General features: G+C 41.3%; 1 protein-coding gene across 1 annotated transcript; it reads right to left on the bottom strand.

Annotated features, from left to right (window-relative positions):
* aars1 (alanyl-tRNA synthetase 1) lies at positions 1-23,711 on the bottom strand. Its single transcript, XM_026172977.1, has 20 exons — positions 23,594-23,711; positions 21,045-21,200; positions 20,680-20,868; positions 19,903-20,048; positions 16,676-16,867; positions 11,744-11,888; positions 11,323-11,468; positions 11,084-11,192; positions 10,366-10,516; positions 9,520-9,644; positions 7,947-8,091; positions 7,684-7,862; positions 6,861-6,974; positions 6,518-6,724; positions 6,230-6,414; positions 2,607-2,715; positions 2,044-2,157; positions 1,735-1,941; positions 1,213-1,326; positions 1-1,118 (listed from the first exon to the last, which is right to left on the bottom strand). The coding sequence occupies exons 2-20, from the start codon at positions 21,186-21,188 to the stop codon at positions 939-941; spliced, it is 2,901 nt and encodes a 966-aa protein (XP_026028762.1). The 5' UTR covers positions 21,189-21,200; positions 23,594-23,711; the 3' UTR covers positions 1-938.
* Between the last annotated feature and the right edge of the window lie 96 nt (positions 23,712-23,807).

Below are 23,807 nucleotides of genomic sequence, written 5' to 3'. Positions count from 1 at the left end.
TGGCATTTGTCAGCTGTATTTATTCCATCCCATAGCGTGACATTTCAGTGACAGGAAGCAGATACAATAACAAAACTTTCTGCATTTAATTAATCAATATTAAATGTCAGCAGCATGAAATTGCAAAGATTAGTTACTAGAAATGTTCGTGATCATTTTACAGTTAGTGAATTCTTAATTTACTAAATTAAACCCATTATTTTATTACATGTCAGAAAATGGCTTGTTATTTGAAGACTATAATACAGCTACTGCATGTACTGTACAACTTAAGTCCAGCTAATCACAGGAGAGCACACAGGCTTTTGTCATACACATGGACGGAGCCAAACTGCTTTCTGCCAATAAAGGATAAACATTATTTATACTGTGTCCAAGCTGGGTCAACTTTACTGTTATTCCTGAGCCCAAGTGGTACAGGAAGCCAAAAGAAGGACAAAGTGCCTTGGGGGCTTGTTTCTAAACAAACAGGACTACAGTGAGATGAAACTAAACATGGAGGCAGGATGGTGGTATGTCGAAAGCCCACTTTGTGCTCCAAGGTGGGAATTTTTTGTCAATTTATCTGAGCTGCACAGTACTTGTAGGAGGCTACATCAAATGTATGTCCCTTTTCTTTTCCTCTGCATGCAAAAATGAGTTGGAAACAGGAAAGTAGAAATCATCTGCCATCCTCCAGTTATGAGTGGATCTTATGTGTTCAAGTTATTCCCAGAGAGACGAGTTTTAACAGGGCAAAGCAGAAAGTAAAGACGAGTGGCTCATTTATTGCTGGCTGAGCATCAGTGGTTGAGTTTTGCTAGTTTTCCAGCCTTTCTAAGTCTAAAAGAGGAGAGGAAAACGAAGACAGGATGTTTGAAGATTTCAGACTAATTTCCACTTCACTCCCCGATATGTTTGTAACCGCACCTCCCACACAGACCCCACCCTCGCGACTCTTAGTTCTCCCCCAGTTTGAGCCGTGCAAACTCGTTGGCCATCTGGAGCGCCTCCTGCAGGCACTGTGTGTTCCTGCCCGTGGCCTGTGCAGACATGTCTTTGCCGCCTCCCTTGCCGTCCAGCAGGGGACACAGCTCCTGAACCCATTGGCTGGCCTTCAGGCCACGGTTAGCCACATCCTGCAGAGAAGAAAGGTGGAGGGTGGAAAGCGGAGGGTTAAATTCATGGAAAATGCTCAGAGCAAGGCTTCTAGCATATGTCTCTGAACGATACCTGTGGGACTTGACACAAACAGGTGATCTTGCCAGCATCTGGGTCTACAGTGAAGAGCATCGCAGCTGTCTGAGGGGACTGCGACTTCAGCAGCTTCAGTGACTCATTCAGAGCCTGAGAGAGGAAGAAGGAAAGAGGGATGTAAAGAGGGGTAAAAGGAAGTGGGAAGAGAAGAATAAAAAACATCTCCTAATCAGCACTATTGATGTCTCAAGGTCACAACTAATGGGCCACAGAGCTGATTTAGTCCCGTGGCAATAACACAGTGAGATAAGCTAAGTGAGCCTGAGAAAATGTGCAGAGATAAAGTGAATTTTAATACTGTTTGCACTCCTAATTTATTTCTGTACAGGATGCTGATGAAGTCTCGGGGATTGGATTATAAATTTGCTCTCTCTTTATGCTCTGTATATCCAACAAGGACATGGTTCTTTTATGGAATAACACGTAAAGAGATTTATAAGAATTCTGCTACTGATTTTTAGACTTGCCTTCCCAAAAATATTCTGTCTTGACTCTCACCTTTGCTGAGGCTCCAGTCTCCATCTCCATGATGAGCAGCGGCTGGTTTGGGTTGCTTTCAATCACCTCCTTCGTCTTCTCCAGAACCCTCTTCTGGATGTCAGCCTTGTAGTTGCGGTCCAAGTCATCCATGGTCTTTTTCAGGCCCTTCAGGGTTTCCCTCATCTCATCCTTTTGCCACTGAGAGATTACAGCGGTGCCTATCGACTGCAGAGGAGACGGAAATGTTACCACAGCGCAATTTGCAATTTTTTCACAATTTTTTTTATTTGCCTCAGAACGTCTCTCTAAACCAAACATCCCATTTACCTCAGTCATGTCAGCAATCTCTTTCTGTATGTCCTTGTTTGGGCTTGTCTGCTGCTTCACCTTGTCTCCAAGGGCAGACAGAGACTGGCGCAGGGCATCGGCTTTCCTTTGAGCCTGATGGATATGCGACACAGCAGAGTGAGGCAGGGGCAAAGATCAAAAAGGGCAAAGAAACACGAGGAGGAAGAATGAGAAGAGAAGACGACTGGTGGAAAAGATGAAAGACTAATTGTCTAAAAATAGTAAATTTGTCCTGTGGGCCTGAAGAGAGAGGGGTGCTACATTCTTCTTTCTACTACAGTGTTCACCCCAACATTCATTCAAGTTTCATCACAGAAACCCAAAGGTCGCTTTGTCTGGGACAAATTTTCCTTTAATCAGTCGTGTTTGTAGTTACCAGTGTGAACATTTCACCATCAAGACACCCCCGCCCCTCTGTGGGGCTACCGTCTTTAAAATGTTGTCTAAACCCTTCTCTGTATGTGGGGGTGGAAGTGAGTACATGAGTGTAACGCTTTGAGCGAGTACATCAGTAAGTGTAAGCTGTGTGTGTGTGTCCTGACCTTCTGGGCCTCTGTTCCTGTCACTGCAACGATGCGGCGGATGCCCTTAGCGATGGCCTCCTCTGAGACGATGACGAACGGCGCGGCGTGACCCGAGTTCTGCAGATGGCTGTGGATAACAGAAAACAAAAACGTTACACAACTGCGGGAGGCAGATGAGAAGTAGGAGAGGGGCGAGCAGGAGCAAAGGATGAGGAGCAGAGGGAGAGGAAAACATTACCAAACAACAGCAGCAGGAATGAGAGGCTCTTTGAAGTGGCTGCAGATTAAAACAACATCAAAGACAGCATCAAGAAGCACACCAACAGTTTACTGAAACCTGAAGCAGCTTGAGATGGAAGGATGTGCAATTAAAACCAAAAAAAGAAGATAGAATGGGCTTAATGCAAATGTCTTTTGCGGTGCTTAAAATCTGAACCGACCCTCGCAGCCTTTGCATCAAATGTAGCTCGGAATATTGGCTCCTGCAGCACAAAATGGCATAAAAAGCCAGGCTATAACACAACGTGTGAAAGAGCGGAGATGTCTGGGCATTCAGGTGAATTTTACAGCCAGGAGCAGACACTGTACGAGTCAGTGGAGCAAGTCTAATCAGTGGATTGAGCTTGACGAAATGTTCCAGGCCTCTGTCTGCACAGGGACACGCTCGTCTCACCATAAAGATGCACAAATCCAATTAACGCTTTCCACTTTACACACCGCCCCTGGGCTGGTCTGAAAACTATCGGCCCAATGCAAATGCGCGTATTTGGACTTTTGTACACTGATGTGTTCACGCTGCACACTTGATTCCACTCAGGGCGCACACACAGTAATGGCACGGCAAACACACTTGAATCAATGCAGCATATCAAATTAAGAAAAATGTTAGCATGCTTGGATTTTTCATCCTGCCACATGTTGTCGTTCTGCTCATTTTTCCCCCCGTGCATTTTCCCAAACATCACTAACATCTGTGAAATACACTGTTAAACAAATAGGCATTGTCACCATTCATTATCACAACATGATAATGAATGAAGCAGCTCTCCAAACTAAAGGAGTGAAGCTGAGAAAAACTGGTTTGAGGTTTTTAGGCAAACACTAACAGAAGGCCATTTTCTCTGTTTGAGAAACTGTTGAGAAACTGACAATTAGAGTCCATTATTCATGGGGAACGGCTGCAACTGATTTAAATCACAGACAAGAAACCCATCAATAACATAGTTAGCGATAGAACCTGAGATCCAGCACCAAACTGTACAATCTGAGGTTGAAGGGTCCAAGCCATAAACCGTATATTAAACACAGCTATACAGTGGGGCAAAAAAGTATTTAGTCAGCCACCGATTGTGCAAGTTCCCCCACTTAAAATGATGACAGAGGTCAGTAATTTGCACCAGAGGTACACTTCAACTGTGAGAGACAGAATGTGAAAAAAAAATCCATGAATCCACATGGTAGGATTTGTAAAGAATTTATTCGTAAATTAGGGTGGAAAATAAGTATTTGGTCACCTCAAACAAGGAAAATCTCTGGCTCTCACAGACCTGTAACGTCTTCTGTAAGAAGCTTTTCTGTCCCCCACTCGTTACCTGTATGAATGGCACCTGTTTGAACTCATCATCTGTATAAAAGACACCTGTCCACAGCCTCAAACAGTCAGACTCCAAACTCCGCCATGGCCAAGACCAAAGAGCTTTCGAAGGACACCAGGAAAAGTATTGTAGACCTGCACCAGACTGGGAAGAGTGAATCTACAATAGGCAAGCAGCTTGGTGTGGAAAAATCAACTGTGGGAGCAATCATCAGAAAATGGAAGACATACAAGACCACTGATAATCTCCCTCGATCTGGGGCTCCACGCAAGATCTCATCCCGTGGGGTCAAAATGATCATGAGAACGGTGAGCAAAGATCCCAGAACCACACGGGGGGACCTGGTGAATGACCTGCAGAGAGCTGGGACCAAAGTAACAAAGGTCACCATCAGTAACACACTACAACGGCAGGGAATCAAATCCCGCAGTGCCAGACGTGTTCCGCTGCTGAAGCCAGTGCATGTCCAGGCCCGTCTGAAGTTTGCCAGAGAGCACATGGATGATACAGCAGAGGATTGGGAGAATGTCATGTGGTCAGATGAAACCAAAGTAGAACTTTTTGGTATAAACTCAACTCGTCGTGTTTGGAGGAAGAAGAATACTGAGTTGCATCCCAAGAACACCATACCTACTGTGAAGCATGGGGGTGGAAACATCATGCTATGGGGCTGTTTTTCTGCCAAGGGGACAGGACGACTGATCCGTGTTAAGGACAGAATGAATGGGGCCATGTATCGTGAGATTTTGAGCCAAAACCTCCTTCCATCAGTGAGAACTTTGAAGATGAAACGAGGCTGGGTCTTCCAACATGACAATGATCCGAAACACACCGCCCGGGCAACAAAGGAGTGGCTCCGTAAGAAGCATTTGAAAGTCCTGGAGTGGCCTAGCCAGTCTCCAGACCTCAACCCCATAGAAAATCTGTGGCGGGAGTTGAAAGTCCGTGTTGCTCGGCGACAGCCCCAAAACATCACTGCTCTCGAGAAGATCTGCATGGAGGAATGGGCCAAAATACCAGCTACTGTGTGTGCAAACCTGGTAAAGACCTATAGTAAACGTTTGACCTCTGTTATTGCCAACAAAGGTTATGTTACAAAGTATTGAGTTGGATTTTTGTTATTGACCAAATACTTATTTTCCACCCTGATTTACGAATAAATTCTTTACAAATCCTACCATGTGGATTCATGGATTTTTTTTTTCACATTCTGTCTCTCACAGTTGAAGTGTACCTCTGGTGCAAATTACTGACCTCTGTCATCATTTTAAGTGGGGGAACTTGCACAATCGGTGGCTGACTAAATACTTTTTTGCCCCACTGTAGCTATTATTCTATCTACCACTGGAGTTCACATTTTAAAGTCTAAACATTAGTGTGTTGGTCCCTACCATAGCAAGCTTAGCGAGCTTCTTTTTCTTTTTTCTTTTTTTTAAAGAATGGGGGACAACGCACAGATACAGATACCCTGCTAATAACAGGCATAAAAAATAATACTATAATTATAACTTGTTGGAAGACTGTACCACAAAAAACAGCCATATTATTTTTCATATAGATCCATTATCAGAAACGCAGTCTTCAGTTCAGCTCAGGCTGAAGCCTAGTAGGTACAGCTGTCTCTGCTGACACAGTTGCCCCTAAATGTAAGACTTAAAATCCAAATGGTTGAATAATAAAAGAAAAACAAAATAATACTGAAAAAAAATCTGATGAATTTAAACAATTGGCTCAAATTAAGCACTTTAATACATAAGTCTAAAGGGTGTTTGACATATCCACACCGCTAACTCGAAATTTCAAGTTACTTTTCTCGAAACGTATTAACTCGAAATTTTGAGAAAATAATTCAAAATTTCGAGAAAGAGTTACTTTTTTTTAGTGGTGGAAACGGGCTTCCTTAGACCCATCACATATAAAAACTTTTTGTTAAGAGGAAACCACGCTGAGTTGACCCAACAACGTTAACAGCCATGTGGTTGATTTGCATTCCCCGTCAAGTGTGAGCAGAAATGCACAAAGACTGAAAACAAGTGTCATACTCACGTTCCACCACAAAACTCGATGGAGGTGAGGGAGCCAGCAGCACTGTTGGGGTCGGCCAGCAGTTCTGGGACAGGAATGCCAACAGACACGACACGGACCGGGTCGGGGTATGTCTCATCGAATACAGCGCGCAGACCCTGAATCGCTTTGGCTTCTGCGAGGGTTGCTTCCATTGCGTACACAGGCTGGAAAGTTCAAATCCAATATTAATATTAAATAAAAGTCTGTGAGGATCAACATTTTTTTCTCTTCAAAAAACTGGCTGGTGATTTCACTCCATCCACTGACCTTAGCATCTTTTATCATGGTACAAGCGATCTCCTCAGTCCGGTGGATCTCATCCGTGCTGAGAGCACCTTTAGCAGTGAAGTCAAAGCGCAGGCGATCGGGGGCAACCAGGGAGCCCCTCTGGTCTGCCTCCCCTAGCACCCCACGCAGGGCAAAGTTCAAGATGTGTGTGGCAGTGTGGTTGCTCATGATGGGTCTACGGCGAGCCTGGAAAGTGTGTGTGGATAGATAAAGCTCTACATAAAGCTCAACCTACCTAGAATCTCTTTTACTTAGCTGGCTTTTTTTTGTTTGTTTGTTTGTTTTTAAAAAATAGGGTCAATATCCCGGTTTCAATTCTCACCTCATCTACGTGTAAGGTGACACGGTCTCCAACTTTCAGTGTGCCATAGACTGTACCCACATGGAGAACGTAACCTCCTCGAACCTGCGTATTCTTCACCGAGAACTCCATGCGCTGCAAAAAGCAGAAGAGTACATTAAAACAAAAGTTTTCATAGGCAAAAAGAAAAACTGAAGGCAGTCTGATGGTTTGTGTGTCTATGAGATTAAATATTTTGGAGAACATGATGACTTAATAAGTTAAAAGCTCTTTATAGAAAGTTCCCACATTCTCAGCAAATATGAGAATTACGAGAAGAATACATAAAGACATACAAAAGAAATGAAGTGCTGGCATTTGAATGGACCCCCCCACAGATGTTCTGCTAAAACTGATATGAATGTTTTCATGCCATTCAAGTTCTCAGTTATGGACGAGAGACAAGAACAATTTATTATCTTTTGTCCATTCTTCTGTAAGAACTATGATAATTCATTTCGCAGGCTTTTTTGCCAAGCAGATGGGCTGTTTGCTCACGGCCATGATTTCCAGCAGCTATCAGATCCAGAAGTGCTATTTGAACAAATGTGTTAGCTCTGAAGATAGACTGTGCAATTCTCATCCGCCCAGTTAAAAGTTGACAAAAGGTAAAGCTCGATTTCTCTGTACCTGCAATGTGTTCGGGAGGAAAAACAAACTCCAACTGTGACAATTACCCTAATGAAGGGAAACTATCAAAGCTCTTTTTTACAACGCAAACAGGATTAACAGAGCTCATTACAGAAGTGTAAAAAGCACATGAACCTAGGTGTTGTTTCCCTCAATTTATTTTTATTGCACTTACATCCTCTGTACTGTCATCCTCTCTGAGCATGTAGCCTTCATCAAACGTCTGTCCACCCTGCTCTGCGTAGAAGGATGTCTGGTCCAGCACCACGCCGCACTCCTGACCCGTGGTCACCTCATCGCAGAAGGCGCGGTCGTGACGGAGGGCAAGCACTGTAGCTGAGGTTTGCTGGAACTCTGGGTACAATAATAGGATACAGATCAGTTGACTTTAAAAGGTAAATGGACTTGTTATATAGTGCTTTTCTATGCATCACTTACGGTAGTTGCCGTTTTCATCTGAGGTATAATTGTATTTGGGAGAGTCATCTGTGGCGGGTATCTGCTTGTTTCTCAGCTCTTCGATGGCGTAGATGTCCAACATGATGTGGTCCTCATCTCCCGCGCCCTTACCCTGGGACTTCAACTACACACACACACACAAACACAGACTTATGCTCAGTCATAACCCCCAAAATACAGAAACATTTACAATTAAAATGTTACATAATTACAGAATGACTGATAGCAAAGACAATCACAATTTGCCTGGTATAATCATTCAATAAAGATTAGACATTTGTTAAATAATGACTGTGCAAGATTGTGCATAATTCATGCATTCAATCAGTTCCCAGAACTGTAGCAGATATGAGTTAAATTCCTGTACATTTACGCGTTCTACATTTATATCAGTGTGGAAGATGGAGTGACTTTGCGGGAGTGCTACAGAGATGGCACAAAATCAGACCCAAGCAGCACTTTCAGAGTTCTCTTTCCTTTTCTTTACAAGATTATAAGCTCTCTCACTTTCTTACAGACAGGTTTCAAAGATGCATATGTTGATTTCTAGCCAACATAAATGTTAATCAACTCAGAAAAACAAAAGGAAACAGCAACAAGTGAGGGGACAGCCACAAGACAAATTTCAGGTAAACTGGCTCAGACTGCATCCATTGCTTAAGCACATAACAGTTAAATGAGCAATTGGATTTGTAAAACATGTAGTGCTTTAGTGCAGAATGGATGCAGCTCAGTAAGATGAGGGGAAAAGAATAAAGGGAGAAGAAATTACAGCCATGACGAAGCAAAATCTGGGGGAAAGAGAGGACAATGCAGTATAGTTGTAGAAACCCAGAAGTGTAGAAATCCCACTTATGAGATATTTTGCAAGTTTCTTTTTCTGTATATTTATTCAATTCAGTTTTATTTATTTAGCACCAATTCACAACAACAGTTGCCTCAAGGCACTTTATATTGCAATGTAATGAGATATTTTCTGGATAATGCAAGTTTCACATGTTAAAGACCACTGAGAACATTTGAAGTTTGCAATGTTCCTAAATTTGTTCTCCTTCTTCAAGACACACTTGAATAATAAATAAGTACTTATGTGATACTATTTCTTTAAAACGCTGAGAAAAACTGGTTTGAGGCTTCACATGTGTATCTAATAAACTGGTAACTCTATATAAGGTTAAGGAGATATTGTAGAGTGATTGTGTTCTGTGTCAAACTCCCCCAAGTGGGAATGAGGAGAACTGCAGTATTGGTATGAGACTCGTACAAAATCGATGAAATGTGTGGGATAGAAATCAGAGGTTGCAGTTTTACGGAAAGCAAATCAATCTTTTGGCTTAATCAAACAACAAGGGATTCACACCGGGCTGTAAAGTAAATGTAGGCTTATTTAAACAGCAGGTGCATGACTCCTGATTCTGACTTACAGTGCAGTACTGGAGAATGCTGACACAAAGCAAAACAGTGCACCCATAGGAGTGGCACAGTAGGGTAGTTAGCAAGACTCAGTAGAGTCAGGACGGTCAAGGCCATTTTCAAACAATCATCTGCTCACCTGTGCAGCCTTCTTCTCCTCCTCGAAGCCAGCCAGGTCAACCTCCATGCCTTTCTCCTCAGCAATAAGGGAGGTGAGGTCCAGAGGGAAACCGTATGTGTCATACAGCAACCATGCTGTGTCACCTGTGTGCACGGAGAGAGGGAGAAAAGATAGAAGTGTGAGTGTCTGAAACAACACTGCTTAAACACTTATGTCCTTGAGTCAGACAATAAAAAAAAATATTGATGGACTGGAGGCATTGTTTGGATAAGTAAAAGCATGAAAAGAACAAATAAACTGCTTTGTAGCAGCTTAGGTTTGCAGGGTGCAGTAATGATTTGGACACACTTTGTGACAATGAAGAAATATTAGTTTGCCTGAGGTATACAACTTTTGAAAAAATCCATTACAGTGTACACCAACAACCCTGGAGGGTTACGTTTATAAGCAAAGCTGAATGTGCATCAATTTTTATGTCGCTTGAATTTATAGTGTGAAACATCAACTGATGAATTTTTAGCTTTTCAAACTAATTCCTTCCCTTTAGTGAGTATTTTTGTACTGATCTGAGAAGCTCTGAGGCATTGAGAATGACAATCAGACAAAAAGATGAAGGGAGAGACTGAACCATAATGCCAACAAATTCTGATGGGATTAAAAGCGGGAAAACAAAGCAACTGAAGGAGGGAAGAAATGACAGAAAAATGAGCCAAGAAAAGAAGAAGTCATGTGGGTGGTGAAGACAGATGAAAGGTGAAGAAAGGATAAAATGACGAGGATAATTCAGGGAGGATGTAACAAAAACAGAGCAGTGAACTTCTCAAAAGAAAGTTACACACATTACACTAAACACCGCACTCTCACCTGGGATTGTCTTTGTGTCAGCCAGACTCATTATCTTCCTATCCAGGATACGGCGCCCTCTGCTGAGGGTTTTAAGGAACTGCGCCTCTTCCTCGTTAATAATATCCTTCACCATTTCTGGGTCTTTCTTCAACTCTGGGAATGCTTCACCCTGGAAAATGCAGTCAAAGTAGACAGATGGAGATGTAGACAGAGAGGGGGGAAGAAAGAAAGAAACGGAAAAGGAGGAGTAAAAAAAAAAGAAAAGAGACACATCATTTAGAGTTTATTAAGTGTTATATATTAACTAATACTAAACACCAAGATTTTTTGAAACAGTCATGTTTTTTCACAACACTGAAAAATACAAAATACACACCTCACAATTAAGAATATATAAAACAAAATCTCATGTGAAATCTAATATTAATAATAAGGATGCTTCCTGCAGTGAATTCTATTCACTGCTGTCATCCAGTAAATGCAATTAAGCATTAAAAGAAAAATGGAATTAAACTAGTTTTGGTAGAAAAGAACAAATGTTTTTTTGGCTTCTAAAGTAGGAAATGCTTTTTAAAAACACAAGAGGAAAACTGTCTTCAACATTAACCCAGTCACACTACAAGATCAGAGAACAAAACAGCTAAAAATTAACGTAACCCTCATGACAATAACCCAAACAACAGCAAGTTGTGTGTCTGTAATGCCTACTTGGACTACAAAGGAAAGAAAATCTCACCAGGGAATCGACCACTACATCCACGAGAGAGGCAAAGAAGCCTCTCTGAGCGCCCAGCTTCTCATGAGAATATCTGACCGCACGGCGCAGGATCCTCCTTAACACGTAGCTAAATATGGTGGAAACAACAAAATATTTTAATGATGTGTAAAAAAGGCTCCACAAAACTTTTCATTTGCAGCAATCATGTTACTTACTGTTAAGTCTGTTGAGTATTTAAACAATTAACAATGTCTTACCCTCTTCCTGTGTTGTCAGGCCGACCGCCATCTGATAAGGCGATGGTGATGGTGCGGGCGTGGTCAGCAAGCACACGGTAAGCCATGTCGATACCATCAGCGTCCTCAGCACCTACTTTTCCTGTGTAAGGTCGAGCACCCGTACCCTGAAATAGATCATATTCTTAATGTTAGATATGTGGGCCCCAAACGTCTTCCTCTAATGTAAATAAACACGTTGATAAATGCTGCTGTTAAGGCAACTTTGTGTGGATTCATACTACCAGATTAATTTATAGGAATAAGTTTTGATATTTTGATTCAGTAGCTATTACTATTTACTGGATCTTGCCCAATCTAATCATAATTTCTCTTTCATTGAACTGTCAAGTAAAGGATAGATCGTCTCTCTCTTTCGCACAAATCCTTGACACTTCTGTACCTTCTGAATGGCTTCAAAGTACGGTATGAAAAGGTCAGTGTCATAGTTGGACATCTTGTTCTGCAGTACAGACACAAGGCGCTCCAGACCCATCCCTGTGTCAATGCTCTTCTTAGGCAGCGGCTTCAGCTCCGTCTCGGACTCTCTGGAAACAACAGTTAAAAAACACAGATTCACTGATCAGTAAAAAGATTTAAGACCTCTTGGCAGTGCTGTTTTGTTATAGAGGTGCACACATGTTATTCTTAAAACATACATGTATATGTAATTTATATGCAACTATTGATCTTCTTATTTACCATTGTAGTTTGCAGTTTATAAAAAAATAAAAAAAGACTACTGCTACCCTGTATTTAATTTACGCTCTTCCATAAAAATAGGCCCACTGGTGAGAATTACTTTTATAAGAGAAAATAAATAAATTTTAAAAAATCCGCGACAGTAAATTTCTTGGAATGCGTAAACAAAAGATTTAGTTTTAAGTGGTGTGGAAAGTGGGAGTGTGCATCTGATTTACTAGCTTGAACATTCTGTCCAAAACAGATAGAGGTGTGTCCAAATTCCAGCCCGTGTTCCTTGTATAGATTCATGTAAGGGTGTGCTGCTGCCACAAAGGTTCATTTTAGTTTATTTTTGTCACCTGCTGAACAAGTAACAAGGCTCAGGTGAATCTGAAACCCATTTAAGCACACGGCTGCTGTTGTGTTGATAATTACTGTCAGTGATAACTTTTCACTGTTGTTTGGTTCAAATATGGTGGGAAATTAGAGGTGGGGGAAAAAATCGATACAGCGTAGTATCGCGATATTTTGTTTGCTAATAATGTATCGATACAGGGACAGCAGATATCGATATTTTGTTCCAAAAACTTCCAGTCCACCAGATGGTACGGTTGAGCTTTTTCTCTAGTGAGGTCAGCAGAGGTTAGGTCAGCACATGGGAAAATAGATCAAACAAAGATGGAGGAAGAAAAAGAGATCAGGAAAGCGCCATCTGCGTTTAAATCAAATGTCTGGACGTACTTTGGATTTTTTAACAAGGATGGAACAAATGAGATGGATATGACACACGGGATTTGCAAGGTGTGTCGTATGAAAATAAAGTACTCTGGGAATACTACGAACATGAGGGCCCATCTTACACGGCACCATCCAAAAATAGCATTAACCGCGGACGGGAAAGCTAGCTCTGAATCAGCTCCACTGAAAAATCAACCAACGCTGGACACTCTTAGCTTAGCAAAGCTATCTCCCAATTCAGAGCGAGCTAAGAAAATAACACAATCTATCACGTACTTCATCTGCAAAGACCTGCGTCCTTACAACATTGTGGAAAACTAGGGCTTTTCTTACATGATCAAGACGCTGGAACCCAGGTATGTGATACCATCACGACGTTTTTTCGCGGACACAGCCGTACCCAATCTCTACATAGATGTGAAGCGTAAAGTTGAGGAAAGTTTGAGCACAGCAGAAAGGGTTGCATTAACTTGCGACGCATGGACCTCGCGGGCTGTGGATTCATATGTGACTATAACAGCGCATTATCTCACAGCGGACTGGCAACTGCTGTCTTACGTTCTCCAAACTCGAACATTACATGAAAGTCACACTGGAGCGAACATTGCAAATCTCCTGCAAAATGCAGCACAGGAATGGGGGATTGCCGACAAAAATCTGGTGGTTGTCACCGACAATGCTTCTAATATGACAATTGCCACTCAGCTAGCGGGATACCTGCATGTGAAGTGTTTCGCCCATACGCTCAATCTGGCATCACAACGAGCCTTAAACCTGCCTGCAGTAGCCAGGGTCTTGGGAAGAGTGCGGCGCATAACTGGGTTTTTCAATAGAAGCACAGTGGCAAACCACGCTCTGGAGCAAAAACAGAAAATGTTACAGCTCCCGACTCACAAGCTTAAGACAGACGTCTGCACGAGATGGAACAGTGCTTATGACATGCTCCAGCGTTTCCTTGAACAACAACCTGCGATTTGTGCAGCGCTGCTGTCTCCCGAAGTCAGAAAGAGTAGCACAGATATCTTTACTCTAAATGAGACGGATATTGGGAACACTGAAGAAATTGTCCGGGCCTTGAAGTCAATGCAAGTCGCGACTACTGTGATGTCTGAGGAAAAGAATCCTACTCTGTCTCTCGTAGCACCGCTGCTAGCACAGCTGTTGCACGACACCCAAGACAACATTGGTGACACAGCGCTGGTCAGAAACATCAAGCAAAGTATCAGTCAAGATCTTAAGAAGAGATATGCCAGCACAGTCGAGAGGAACACCCTCTACACAGCATCAGCTCTCGACCCACGCTTTAAAACCCTGCCGTTCCTGTCACTGGAGGAAAGACAGGAAACCTATGCCAGAGTGGTTGCTGAGGCTATAACCCTTCAGGTAAGCAAACATTCTGGTGTTATAATTTAAATAACTTACTTACAATATTAGTAGATCGGTGATATTTTTGTCATATTGGTAATATTCTATTTAACAATTAAATACATTAATTATAATTTGCTAACATATTACTGCATACTAAAAGATATGAAATATTTATTTTCTTCCTACAGGAAGTTTTCTACAGGAAGAAAAGAGGTAGCAGCCCATCTGTGAGCCAGAAGCCCATGAACATCATGAGAAACCTGACGAGACTGAACAAAATCTCAGACCCCCTCTCATACCAGCCAAGATGAGGAAGTCTTGTGGGTTAACAGACTTGCTTGGTCAGACTTATGGTGATGTTGGAGCCCCACCAAAATCATTATCTGCCACAGCTGAGGAGGAGGTGAAAAGATACCAGGAGGTCACGTCACTGGCACTCACAGAAGACCCACTAAGCTGGTGGAAATCCCATGAGGAAGTCTATCCTTTCCTGGCCACACTGGCAAAAAGATACCTTTGTATCCCAGGTACTAGTGTCTCGGCTGAAAGAGTCTTCTCAACCGCTGGAGACATCGTCACAGCAAAACGGAGCACTCTGACTTCAGAGCATGTTGATCAGCTCCTTTTTCTGAGCAAGAATGCTGACATTGCTTCACTGTCCAAATGTGTTTAACTTTAGGGCAGCAACAAACAGGACAGTTTACTTATTTTAATTTAAGAAATGTTTTATTTTATTTAAATTTAAAACTTTTTTATTTAATGTAAAATTATATTTTGTTTTAAGCTATAATTGTACCGGATAGTTACGTTCAGTTAAGTTGGTTACTAGACTGTTATACAAACCGTTCACTTTGTCAGCTGTGATGGCTGCACTTACAGCCACACAGTGGTAATATCACCATGTTAGTGTAGAGGCTTATAAGTAATATTGCATTCACATTTCTTTCTTTAAATATAGGAATTTATTTACAGAACAATATATAACTGGTTTTGGTTTAGAATTCATTCACATATCCACATAACACTGCATTCTAAAATAAGTGCGCACATTTTAGTTTACACTGTTATGTATGATTAATCTTTTGTTTTCTGAGTTACCTTAGTTGCAGCTGTTCCAGTCCCTTGATTAAGGAGCCAAGAGGTGGAAAAGGGGTGGAGCGAGCTCTAAAGGAAGGCTACAAATTGGTTCACGCCATAACTCGGGACCATGGGGGGGAATTGGAGTTCATTATGTTTGGTTTAGTTAGGTTTTGTGTGTTTTACCCCTTTTCCTGTTTTTGTGGGCTGATCAGCCACTATTTAAGTTTCCCCTTTGTCTCGTTAAGTTAGGTCAGTTTGTTTGAGTTACCAGTTGTGTTGTCAACTTTGAGTAGAGTTTTGTTAGTTTGACCTCTTTTATGGGCCCAAGATTTTGATTCTTTTTGCATGAGTTAACCAATTATGTTTTTTGGGTTAAATAAAAAATCATTTTTTGGACTTTAACCTGTGCCTAAGTTTCCTTCACTGCTCGGTCCATCACATCAGCAATAAAACTGACTGACATGAGAGAAAGACTGAGTGTGAGACTTTATTATTAGATAAAATGAATATTGATAACGTTTACCTTTATGGACAAAATCTGCAGTAGAAAAAATATGTGATAAATCACAAAATATCGTATTGCAATACCCAGAATATTGCAAATATATATATATATTAAAAAAAAAAAAAAAAAATCGCAATAATATCGTATCGTGAGTTAAGTATTGTGATAATATCGTATCGTGGGGTGTATGGTGATTCCCACCTCTATGGGAAATACTACAAAACATCAGAATGAAAATGCCTACATACCACATGTACATGTGAATACAGTCTTTCCCTGTTTGTTCAGAACATGGAAATATATTAAGTTAATATAAGGTGCACCGAGCTTTTACAGGTCCCTGTATTCCAGCAGTTCCTCCAGTGCATTTCATTCTGCTTATACCTGTTATCAGTATTTCTAAATACCCCCCCCCCCCCCAAAAAATGAGCTTTTATACACAGCAGAAGACATAAACGCATAACAAACATTACATTGTTGCAACAGGATCTAATTTCACTACTGGATCGATGTTGAGTGCAAGTTCAAAAGGCTGGGTGCTTAAGTTTTGTGAACACAGACTTAACAACATATCATTTTTTTCTTTAGCTCACACCAAACGAGCACAACTATGGATGTGAAAGCAAACCCGAGCCCTGCTGGAACTGAGGACAAAGCAACACTATGGATTAGTGTAGCCCAGCAGCCTTGACAGGACTAATCCTGGAAGTCCTTTTCAAAACACCACAAGGTGTAAACGAATGCAATGAACCAAGAAGATTTTACACTGCCTCATAAGGCATGAGAATAAATTACTCTTTTAACACAGCATGTGATGGTGTGTGAAAAAAAATGTGTGAATTTAATGCAAAAGCATTATTCCTTCAATAAATTATTTTGCTTCATGGATGCAATCATCGATTCATAAAGTCCTCTTAGTAAGATCATTTTTCACTGTGTGTGTGTGTGAGAGAGTGTTACCTGTTGAACTGGATAAACACCAGGTTCCAGATCTCCAACACATCGGGATCATCCATGTTCACCAAGTGAGAGGCGTCTCGCCCTCCAATGCGGTCGTAGTGGATCTCACTGCAAGGGCCACAGGGGCCGGTATCTCCCATCTCCCAGAAGTTATCCTTCATACTGCCCGGCAGGATGCGAGCCTCATCCACGCTAAACCAAACAAAGAAACAGAGAGAGGCAGAAGTTGAATCAACTCCCTTAAGATGAGAAAGACTTTCATCATTAATTTAACATTCACATTAGGGCTGGGCCATATTATACCGTTCACGGTAATACCGGTATAATGTTAGGCAACGATAGGAAAATGAAATATCGTGATAGAATGGGAGTAAAACACGCATGCGCAGTGCCTTTGTTTTCATACGCACATGGCCGATTGTTGAGTGAAACAGATGAACCAGAATTGGTTTGTAAAAATGGTGCAACTTCAGTGATGTGGAACTGATTTGGTGTTTGTCCGTCAGATACACGACAAAGCACATTTTTTTGCAGAACATGCAAGCGGCCGTCGTTATTGTCGTATTTGTCGGACTAAGATGCTCTTAAATCTGGGAGTAATCTGGGTCCTAAACTCCGTATTCTTCAGGTCAAACAACACTGCAGCATCACTGAGAGTTAAAAACTGTCTCAATTCTTTCATCTTTAATAAAACGATCAGCATTGCTGCTTTACCAGGTGTAACTATAAAGTTTAACTTCCAGGCATCCATGAAAACAAAAGTTATTACATTTAACGGAGTTAGAAGTTAGCAGGAAGCTAGCGGAAGTTAGCTCGCTAGTTTCGCTAGTTACCTAAGCATGATATAGCATGTTCTGACTGAGAGATTTCTGAAAAAAATCAAACGTACAGCTCTGCTATCACTTCCAACATAAATGAAGACAGGAAACTAAACAGCAGTGACGTTTGTAGGGTTACTGAAGTTGGGCTAGCTGGTATATAATGATGTGCTACGTGATCGCTAGCGACACAGCTATGTTAGCATAACATAAACAGTGAAGCTGGAGGACGAACACTAACACTTTTCCACTTATAAAAGTTAACGTTAAGGTTCTTCATGGTTAGAGACAAATGCAATCGCATGGCAGGATGCTGTAAACGGACCAAACTTCAGTCAGGAGAACAACTGAGATAATCCATCCACAATACGAGGTTAGTCATTAATATACTGCAACATGGGAATAGAGCAGCTGCCAGAGAATTCAACATTAATGAATCAATGGTACAGAAGTGGAGGAAGCAAGAAGAATGAGTTTAATCAAGTTTGATTTATCTGACTGCTTTGTTTCGCTTAATGTGCCTTATAATCCTGTGCACCTTATGGTCCGAAAAATGCGTACTGCACACTGCAGTTTAATGTTGCAAAGCACCTCTTTTTAACTTCAGTGGATATTATACATGGTTATGCTCAGGATATGTCAGCCCATTTCTACTGGAAATGCCTTTTGGTTAAACTTTCAGCAAGGAATTTGCATTTGCACTGTTACATTTTTATAAAGCTTTAATGTACATAAAAACCAGCTTCTTGTTTAAGTGAAAATAAATGGAAGGTTGTCTTTTTGCGCTAGTAATGTTGTGGAGTTGTATTTTGTCTCGCATCAATTATATCGTCGGTTATATCGTTATCGCAAATTTTCAAATATATATCGTGATAAATATTTTTGGCCATATCGCCCTGCTCTAATTCACATCATGCAAAAATGTTTTTCCTACAGACAAAATTCTGTCCTCTGATGAGGTTTTGGAATTTGACCAAAGGGAGATCACCAGGATTGTAATGCATACTTTTGAACTACTGTTTTGTTTTATTATTTTAAGGTGTAGTATTAGGGCTGTGCGATATGACTAAAATCTCATATCTCGATATAAGACATCTATCATCCCGATAACGATATAAAATCACAAAAATTTAACATTTTCTGTGAATCTCGGGCAGCTCGACTTGCGTGAAGTGTTTCCAGCTGGGTGTATGTATGTATGTATGTATTAGGGGTGCAACAATACTCGTATCGATATTGAACCGTTCGATACAGTGCTTTCGGTTCGGTACGCATATGTATCGAACAATACAACATTTTTAATTTATTTTATCAACTTTTCTTCTGACGATGCTGTCTGTGTTGAGCGCTCAGTGGATCTGCGCTCGACAGTGCAGCCTAGGCGGAGTAGTCGAGCGCAGATTCACTGAGCGCAGGGAAAACTAGCGAGACAGAAGTTAAGCTCTCCTTGAAACATGGCAAATTGAACCTCTCCCACCCTCATTCAGATCTGGCGTTTGGAACTATTTTGGTTTTCATGTGACGCATGACCCTGAAGGTAAGCGGACAAGAGTAAAACAGTATGTTGGATGTGCCACGCAATGCTCAATTACATTGGTGGGAACTAGTGTGTTAGCGCAGTTTGCTCTTTAACATGTTGACGCTGTCCAGCCCCATGCACGGGGAGATCCGCGGTAGCTCGTTAACGGAGATTTGCCATGTTATGGCGTTAACATCATTTCAATGAGATTAACGCTGACAGCACTAGTGGGAACACAATGAATATGACTGCACATTTACGCCGACATCATCCGAGTGCAAAGACAAGTGGAAGAAGACAAAAACAACAAGCACGCATGCTACAAACTTTACCCGAGTCATTTAGACAGCCATTAGCACATGATTCTCCTTATGGGGACCTGATATGTTTAATATGCTGCTGAGAATATAGCCCAGAAGAAGCGTATAGTATAGCTTTTATTTTGGAAAGAGCCATTTCTCTGTAATAAACTCTCTTTTCCAAAGATGAGCGATTTCTCGATCAGATAGATTAATTTTTTTATTACTTTGTTGTTTCAGCAACATTCAATTTAAAAACTGTACTTTTGAGTTAAAATATATATTTATAATTTTAATAAATGACAAATTAAAAAAGCATGAACATTTTTTTTGTATCAAAAAAGTATCGAACCGAACCGTGAATTTTGTGTATCGTTGCACCCCTAGTATGTGTGTGTGTGTGTGTGTGTGTGTGTGTGTATATATATATATATCAGATTATAGCTCATTTTGATTGTACAGAAATGTCGCTGCCTCTTTCTTGCCATTAAAAAGATTGGAAGTGCCTTAAACCTGCAAACTCGTTTCACTTTTTGTATCACAAGCTTTATCTATTTTTACATACAGTCAATGCTCCCAAGGCTCACTCACCCCAAGTCCATCCAGATCTGTTTGCACTCCAGGTCAGGCTCCAGGCCTGCATCCTCATTACCTCCAAAGTAGGTGACATACAGGCGCTCTAAAGCAATACCAAACTCCTGAGTCAGCAGCTCCAAGGCCATCTTACAGGCTAATTCCTGGAGAGCAAAAATGATGCAATAACAATTTAGAGCTGTTTAGGCAATGTCTTATCCATTAATAATGATAATGAATATGTCATTGTAATATAACAAGCAACATTGACAAAAAGGAGAGAACAGCCAGATTCTCACATAGATCAACTTTAACCACTTCAACCGAAAATATAAAAAGAATTAGATGAGCCCCAGGCTCATATGTTCAAGCATTTTTGTATTAGAATTATCTCCTTTTCTCTACTTACCTAAGATAATGACACTATGTATGTTTTTACTAGTGGACAATCCCCTCACTCTTATTTTGAAAGTGCCTTTTTCCTGTGCCTTTACAATGAGCTCACCAATGCTACAGAGCTGAACAGCTACTGCTAGCTGCTGTCCAAGGCAAAGAAGTTGGTAGAGTCACTTGAGAGGGAGCAGATTATATTGCCTAGTTATACATTTATCACAAAGTACTTGGCAAACAAAATGTTTGCAGAGGAGAAATTTATAAATGGTGAAAGGTCCTACAGCAATATGTGTGTGTGTGTGTACTCGAGCACTGTTCAACAAACAGGATTTAAATCTGTGGGACTAAAAATACAAGTAACAAAAAAGTGAAACTGATGTGAAGGATGAGAAAATGTAATACCTTAAAGTAGTCCCCAAAGGACCAGGAGCCCAGCATCTCAAAGAAGGTGTGGTGGTAGACATCTTTACCCACATCGTCCAGATCATTGTGTTTGCCTCCTGCACGAATACACTTCTGGGTGTTGGCAGCACGACGCAGCTTGGCCATGGGATGTGATGGATCAATAGTGTTGAGGAAGATGGGCTTGAACTAAAGAAATGAGGTGCAAAAAAAAGAAAAATCTTGAGAAAAAAAAATGTTTGTTTTTTTTTCAAGAAAGTTTGCTAGATCTGATTTCCGAGCTTATTCTAAAAGTTGTGAATCAGTGGGAACATAAAGAAGAGCCATGGTGTAGGAAGCAGTGTTGGGAAAGACATTTTGTGTACCTGGTTCATGCCGGCATTGGCAAAAAGCAGCGTGGGGTCATCCAGGGGGATGGTAGATGAAGAGTGAACGTACGGGTGCTCATAGCGACAGAAAAAGTCAATGAACTTCTGGCGAATTTGAGCTGCATTCAAGGAGGAGTCCATTCTGAAGAAGCTCTGTGAACAAATTTACACACAGAGAAAAGAAACACTTTAGCTATCAAGCACATTTAGAATCAGAATCAGAATGGGGTTTATTGCCAAATGTTGAGCAGGTTTACAACATTAGGAAATTGCTGCGGTGCTTCAGTGCAAACATGCTGTCATAAATAGCACTTAAATAGACATGGAAAAAAATAAAAGTAGGGATAAGAATTAAAAGTGCTACGTGGAAAGATATGTGCATGAGATATACATGAGATATATACATGAGAATAAGAATTAAGAGTGCTACGTTGAAAGACATATACATGAGTGCAGGTGGTGATCAGTGCCAAACATAGAATGATGCAGTGACACAGCGTAGGGTCATGTGTTAGTGGCGGGTACAGTCATATGGTTATTGTTCATGTGTCCAACAGCAGAGGGGAAGAAACTGTTCTTATGGCGAGAGGTTCTGGTGCGAATGGACCGGAGCCTCCTGCCTGAGGGGAGCAGGTCAAACAGACTGTATCCAGGGTGAGAAGGGTCAGCTGAGATCCGAGCTGCACGCCGCAGTGTCCTGGAGGTGTACAGGTCCTGCAAAGATGGGAGTCTGCAGCCAATCACCTTCTCAGCAGAGCGCACAACACGCTGCAGTCTCTGTTTGTCCCTGATAGTGGCTCCAGCGTACCACACGGTGATGGAGGAGGTGAGGATGGACTTAAAGAGGTCTTGTATGCAGCCAGTGATTTTTTTAAGTTAATTCTTGGTCCAATTAAATTTTTCCAGGTCACAGAAAGACGAATAATTTAACTCACAGAAACTGGTCCCATTTAGAGAGGTGGATGATTATTTGGTCTGAGTAACAGCAACTTTACTACCGAGTTATTAGAACACAATTAAGGCCTGCTCTTCCCTTTCAGGCAGTAGTCCCCTTAAGGGTACACTCTCAGTGCTCGTGCCCAAATACTAATTTAGCAAGTACAGAAGAGGTGTGTGTGTGTGTGTGTGTGTGTGTGTGTGTGTGTGTGTGTGTGTGTGTGTGTGTGTGTGTGTGTCACATCTTGGGTAAAGCTTTTTAAACAGCTGTTTAAAACACTGGCTTACCATCAATTAACAGCATCAGCAATTTCCCACGGGTTTCTCTTCCTGTCATGACTGCGCAACTAGCGAGAGCTCTGGCAAGGCTGGTGCATAAGGGGTTGTACAAACCACCTTGTTGTTTTCACCGTAAGAAGCAACAATTTTCTTTCATATTTTATATGCAAGTGCTGTACTTTGTTGGAAGCTGTTGGAGTAGCTCCTTTTTATGTACTAAAATGTCATTCAAGGCAATCCCATTTAATTAAAAAAAAAAAAAGAATTATACATTTGTCAGTGCTTTTAAAGGCCGGTTAAAGAACTGTCCAGTGTTGGTCCGAAAATACATTTTTTTGTCCATAAAGTATCAAAACATTATGAAATTGTTTATCGGTCATTATAGTAATTGTGCATGTTTTGATTTTACCACTCCACACCAAAAGCTTAAAGTTAAGTCTGTTTGTAGGGTGTGGATGTTAACCTAGCTGCAGCTAATTGGCCTGACGCTCTTCTCATAAACAACAGCAGCTCAGGAATCCAGTGAGACAGGTGAGGCACACAATGCTGCGATCTTAAATATGAAGTCAGATGCAATTTTAGATAAGAATGGAAACAAAAGCAACTTACAATTGATTTGTAAGCACTTTGTGGATTTTTGGAGTACACATATTTCATTAAAATGTGATACCATATATAATTAAAAGGCAGCAGAGCTCAATTCCCAATGGTGAAAACTGACTGCCAAAGCAAACCTCAGCTGGTGTTTTCAGCTTTCTGGGTAACAAATAGCCCATGTCCCCGTCCTGACAACAAAGCATTTAGCGGGCAGACAGAGAAAGAAGAGACGTGGGAAGTATTAGCCCAGTGGTTTTGAGAAATAAATAATGGTCCATTTTCAAGACAAAATAAGGACATTTATAATCATAGAACAGGTAGACGGAGACCAGGTTGATGATAAATATTGGACCCATCTTTCAGGTTAGTAACAGGAACAGCCCTGTTCTCTGTCTCCATGGCACAAAATCAGTGAACTTAATCTCGCAAGCCTAACATAAACTTCCAGACCACACAAATTTGTGACAGTCATGTGATACAACATATTTCCTCTTAAAGTTCTACCAAAAACCGACAGTCTTCAATATAAGCTAGTCAGCTGACTATAATTGTTATTGTAGGCAGAGGCACTAGCTTGATCTGACGTTAGCAGGCTAATGTGTTAGCTAGTTAACTCAAGCTACCTCCCTGCGCTCATCCTGAGATAGACAGTTCGGCACACTGCTCTAATTGAAAGGCTATTCTGCTGAACAGTACAATAAAGATAACTTATTTAAACACATGAAAATACTCACAGAAGCCGCTATTCCCGCAGAATGAATCAGGTACTTCTACTTCACTCCACGCTGCTCAAACTGAAGGAAAGCCCAAGCAGCGGGCACGCCTACGACAGCCTCCAACTGGTCCGGCTACACAGAAAAGTCAAGAATTCTGGATTCTTATTGGACAAATCTACTGTCCTTCTTAACCGAGCCCGCCACGGCAGCGACACGAACCTCTGTGCTTTGG

This window comes from Astatotilapia calliptera, chromosome 7 (genome assembly GCF_900246225.1).
Source record: "Astatotilapia calliptera chromosome 7, fAstCal1.2, whole genome shotgun sequence".
NCBI classification, from domain to species: domain Eukaryota; kingdom Metazoa; phylum Chordata; class Actinopteri; order Cichliformes; family Cichlidae; genus Astatotilapia; species Astatotilapia calliptera.
Note: the sequence above shows the minus strand (reverse complement) of the source record. Positions and strands in the feature narration are given on the sequence as shown.

What these genes read in the sequence shown, in the direction of transcription:
- aars1 (XM_026172977.1), bottom strand. Translation starts at nt 21,188, where the DNA reads ATGGACTCCTCCTTGAATGCAGCTCAAATTCGCCAGAAGTTCATTGAC. An exon ending in ATGTAGTGGTCGATTCCCTG is followed by an intron (nt 10,517 to 11,083) that starts GTGAGATTTTCT and finishes TGCATTTTCCAG; the next exon opens with GGTGAAGCATTCCCAGAGTT. An exon ending in TGACACAAAGACAATCCCAG is followed by an intron (nt 9,645 to 10,365) that starts GTGAGAGTGCGG and finishes CCGTGCACACAG; the next exon opens with GTGACACAGCATGGTTGCTG.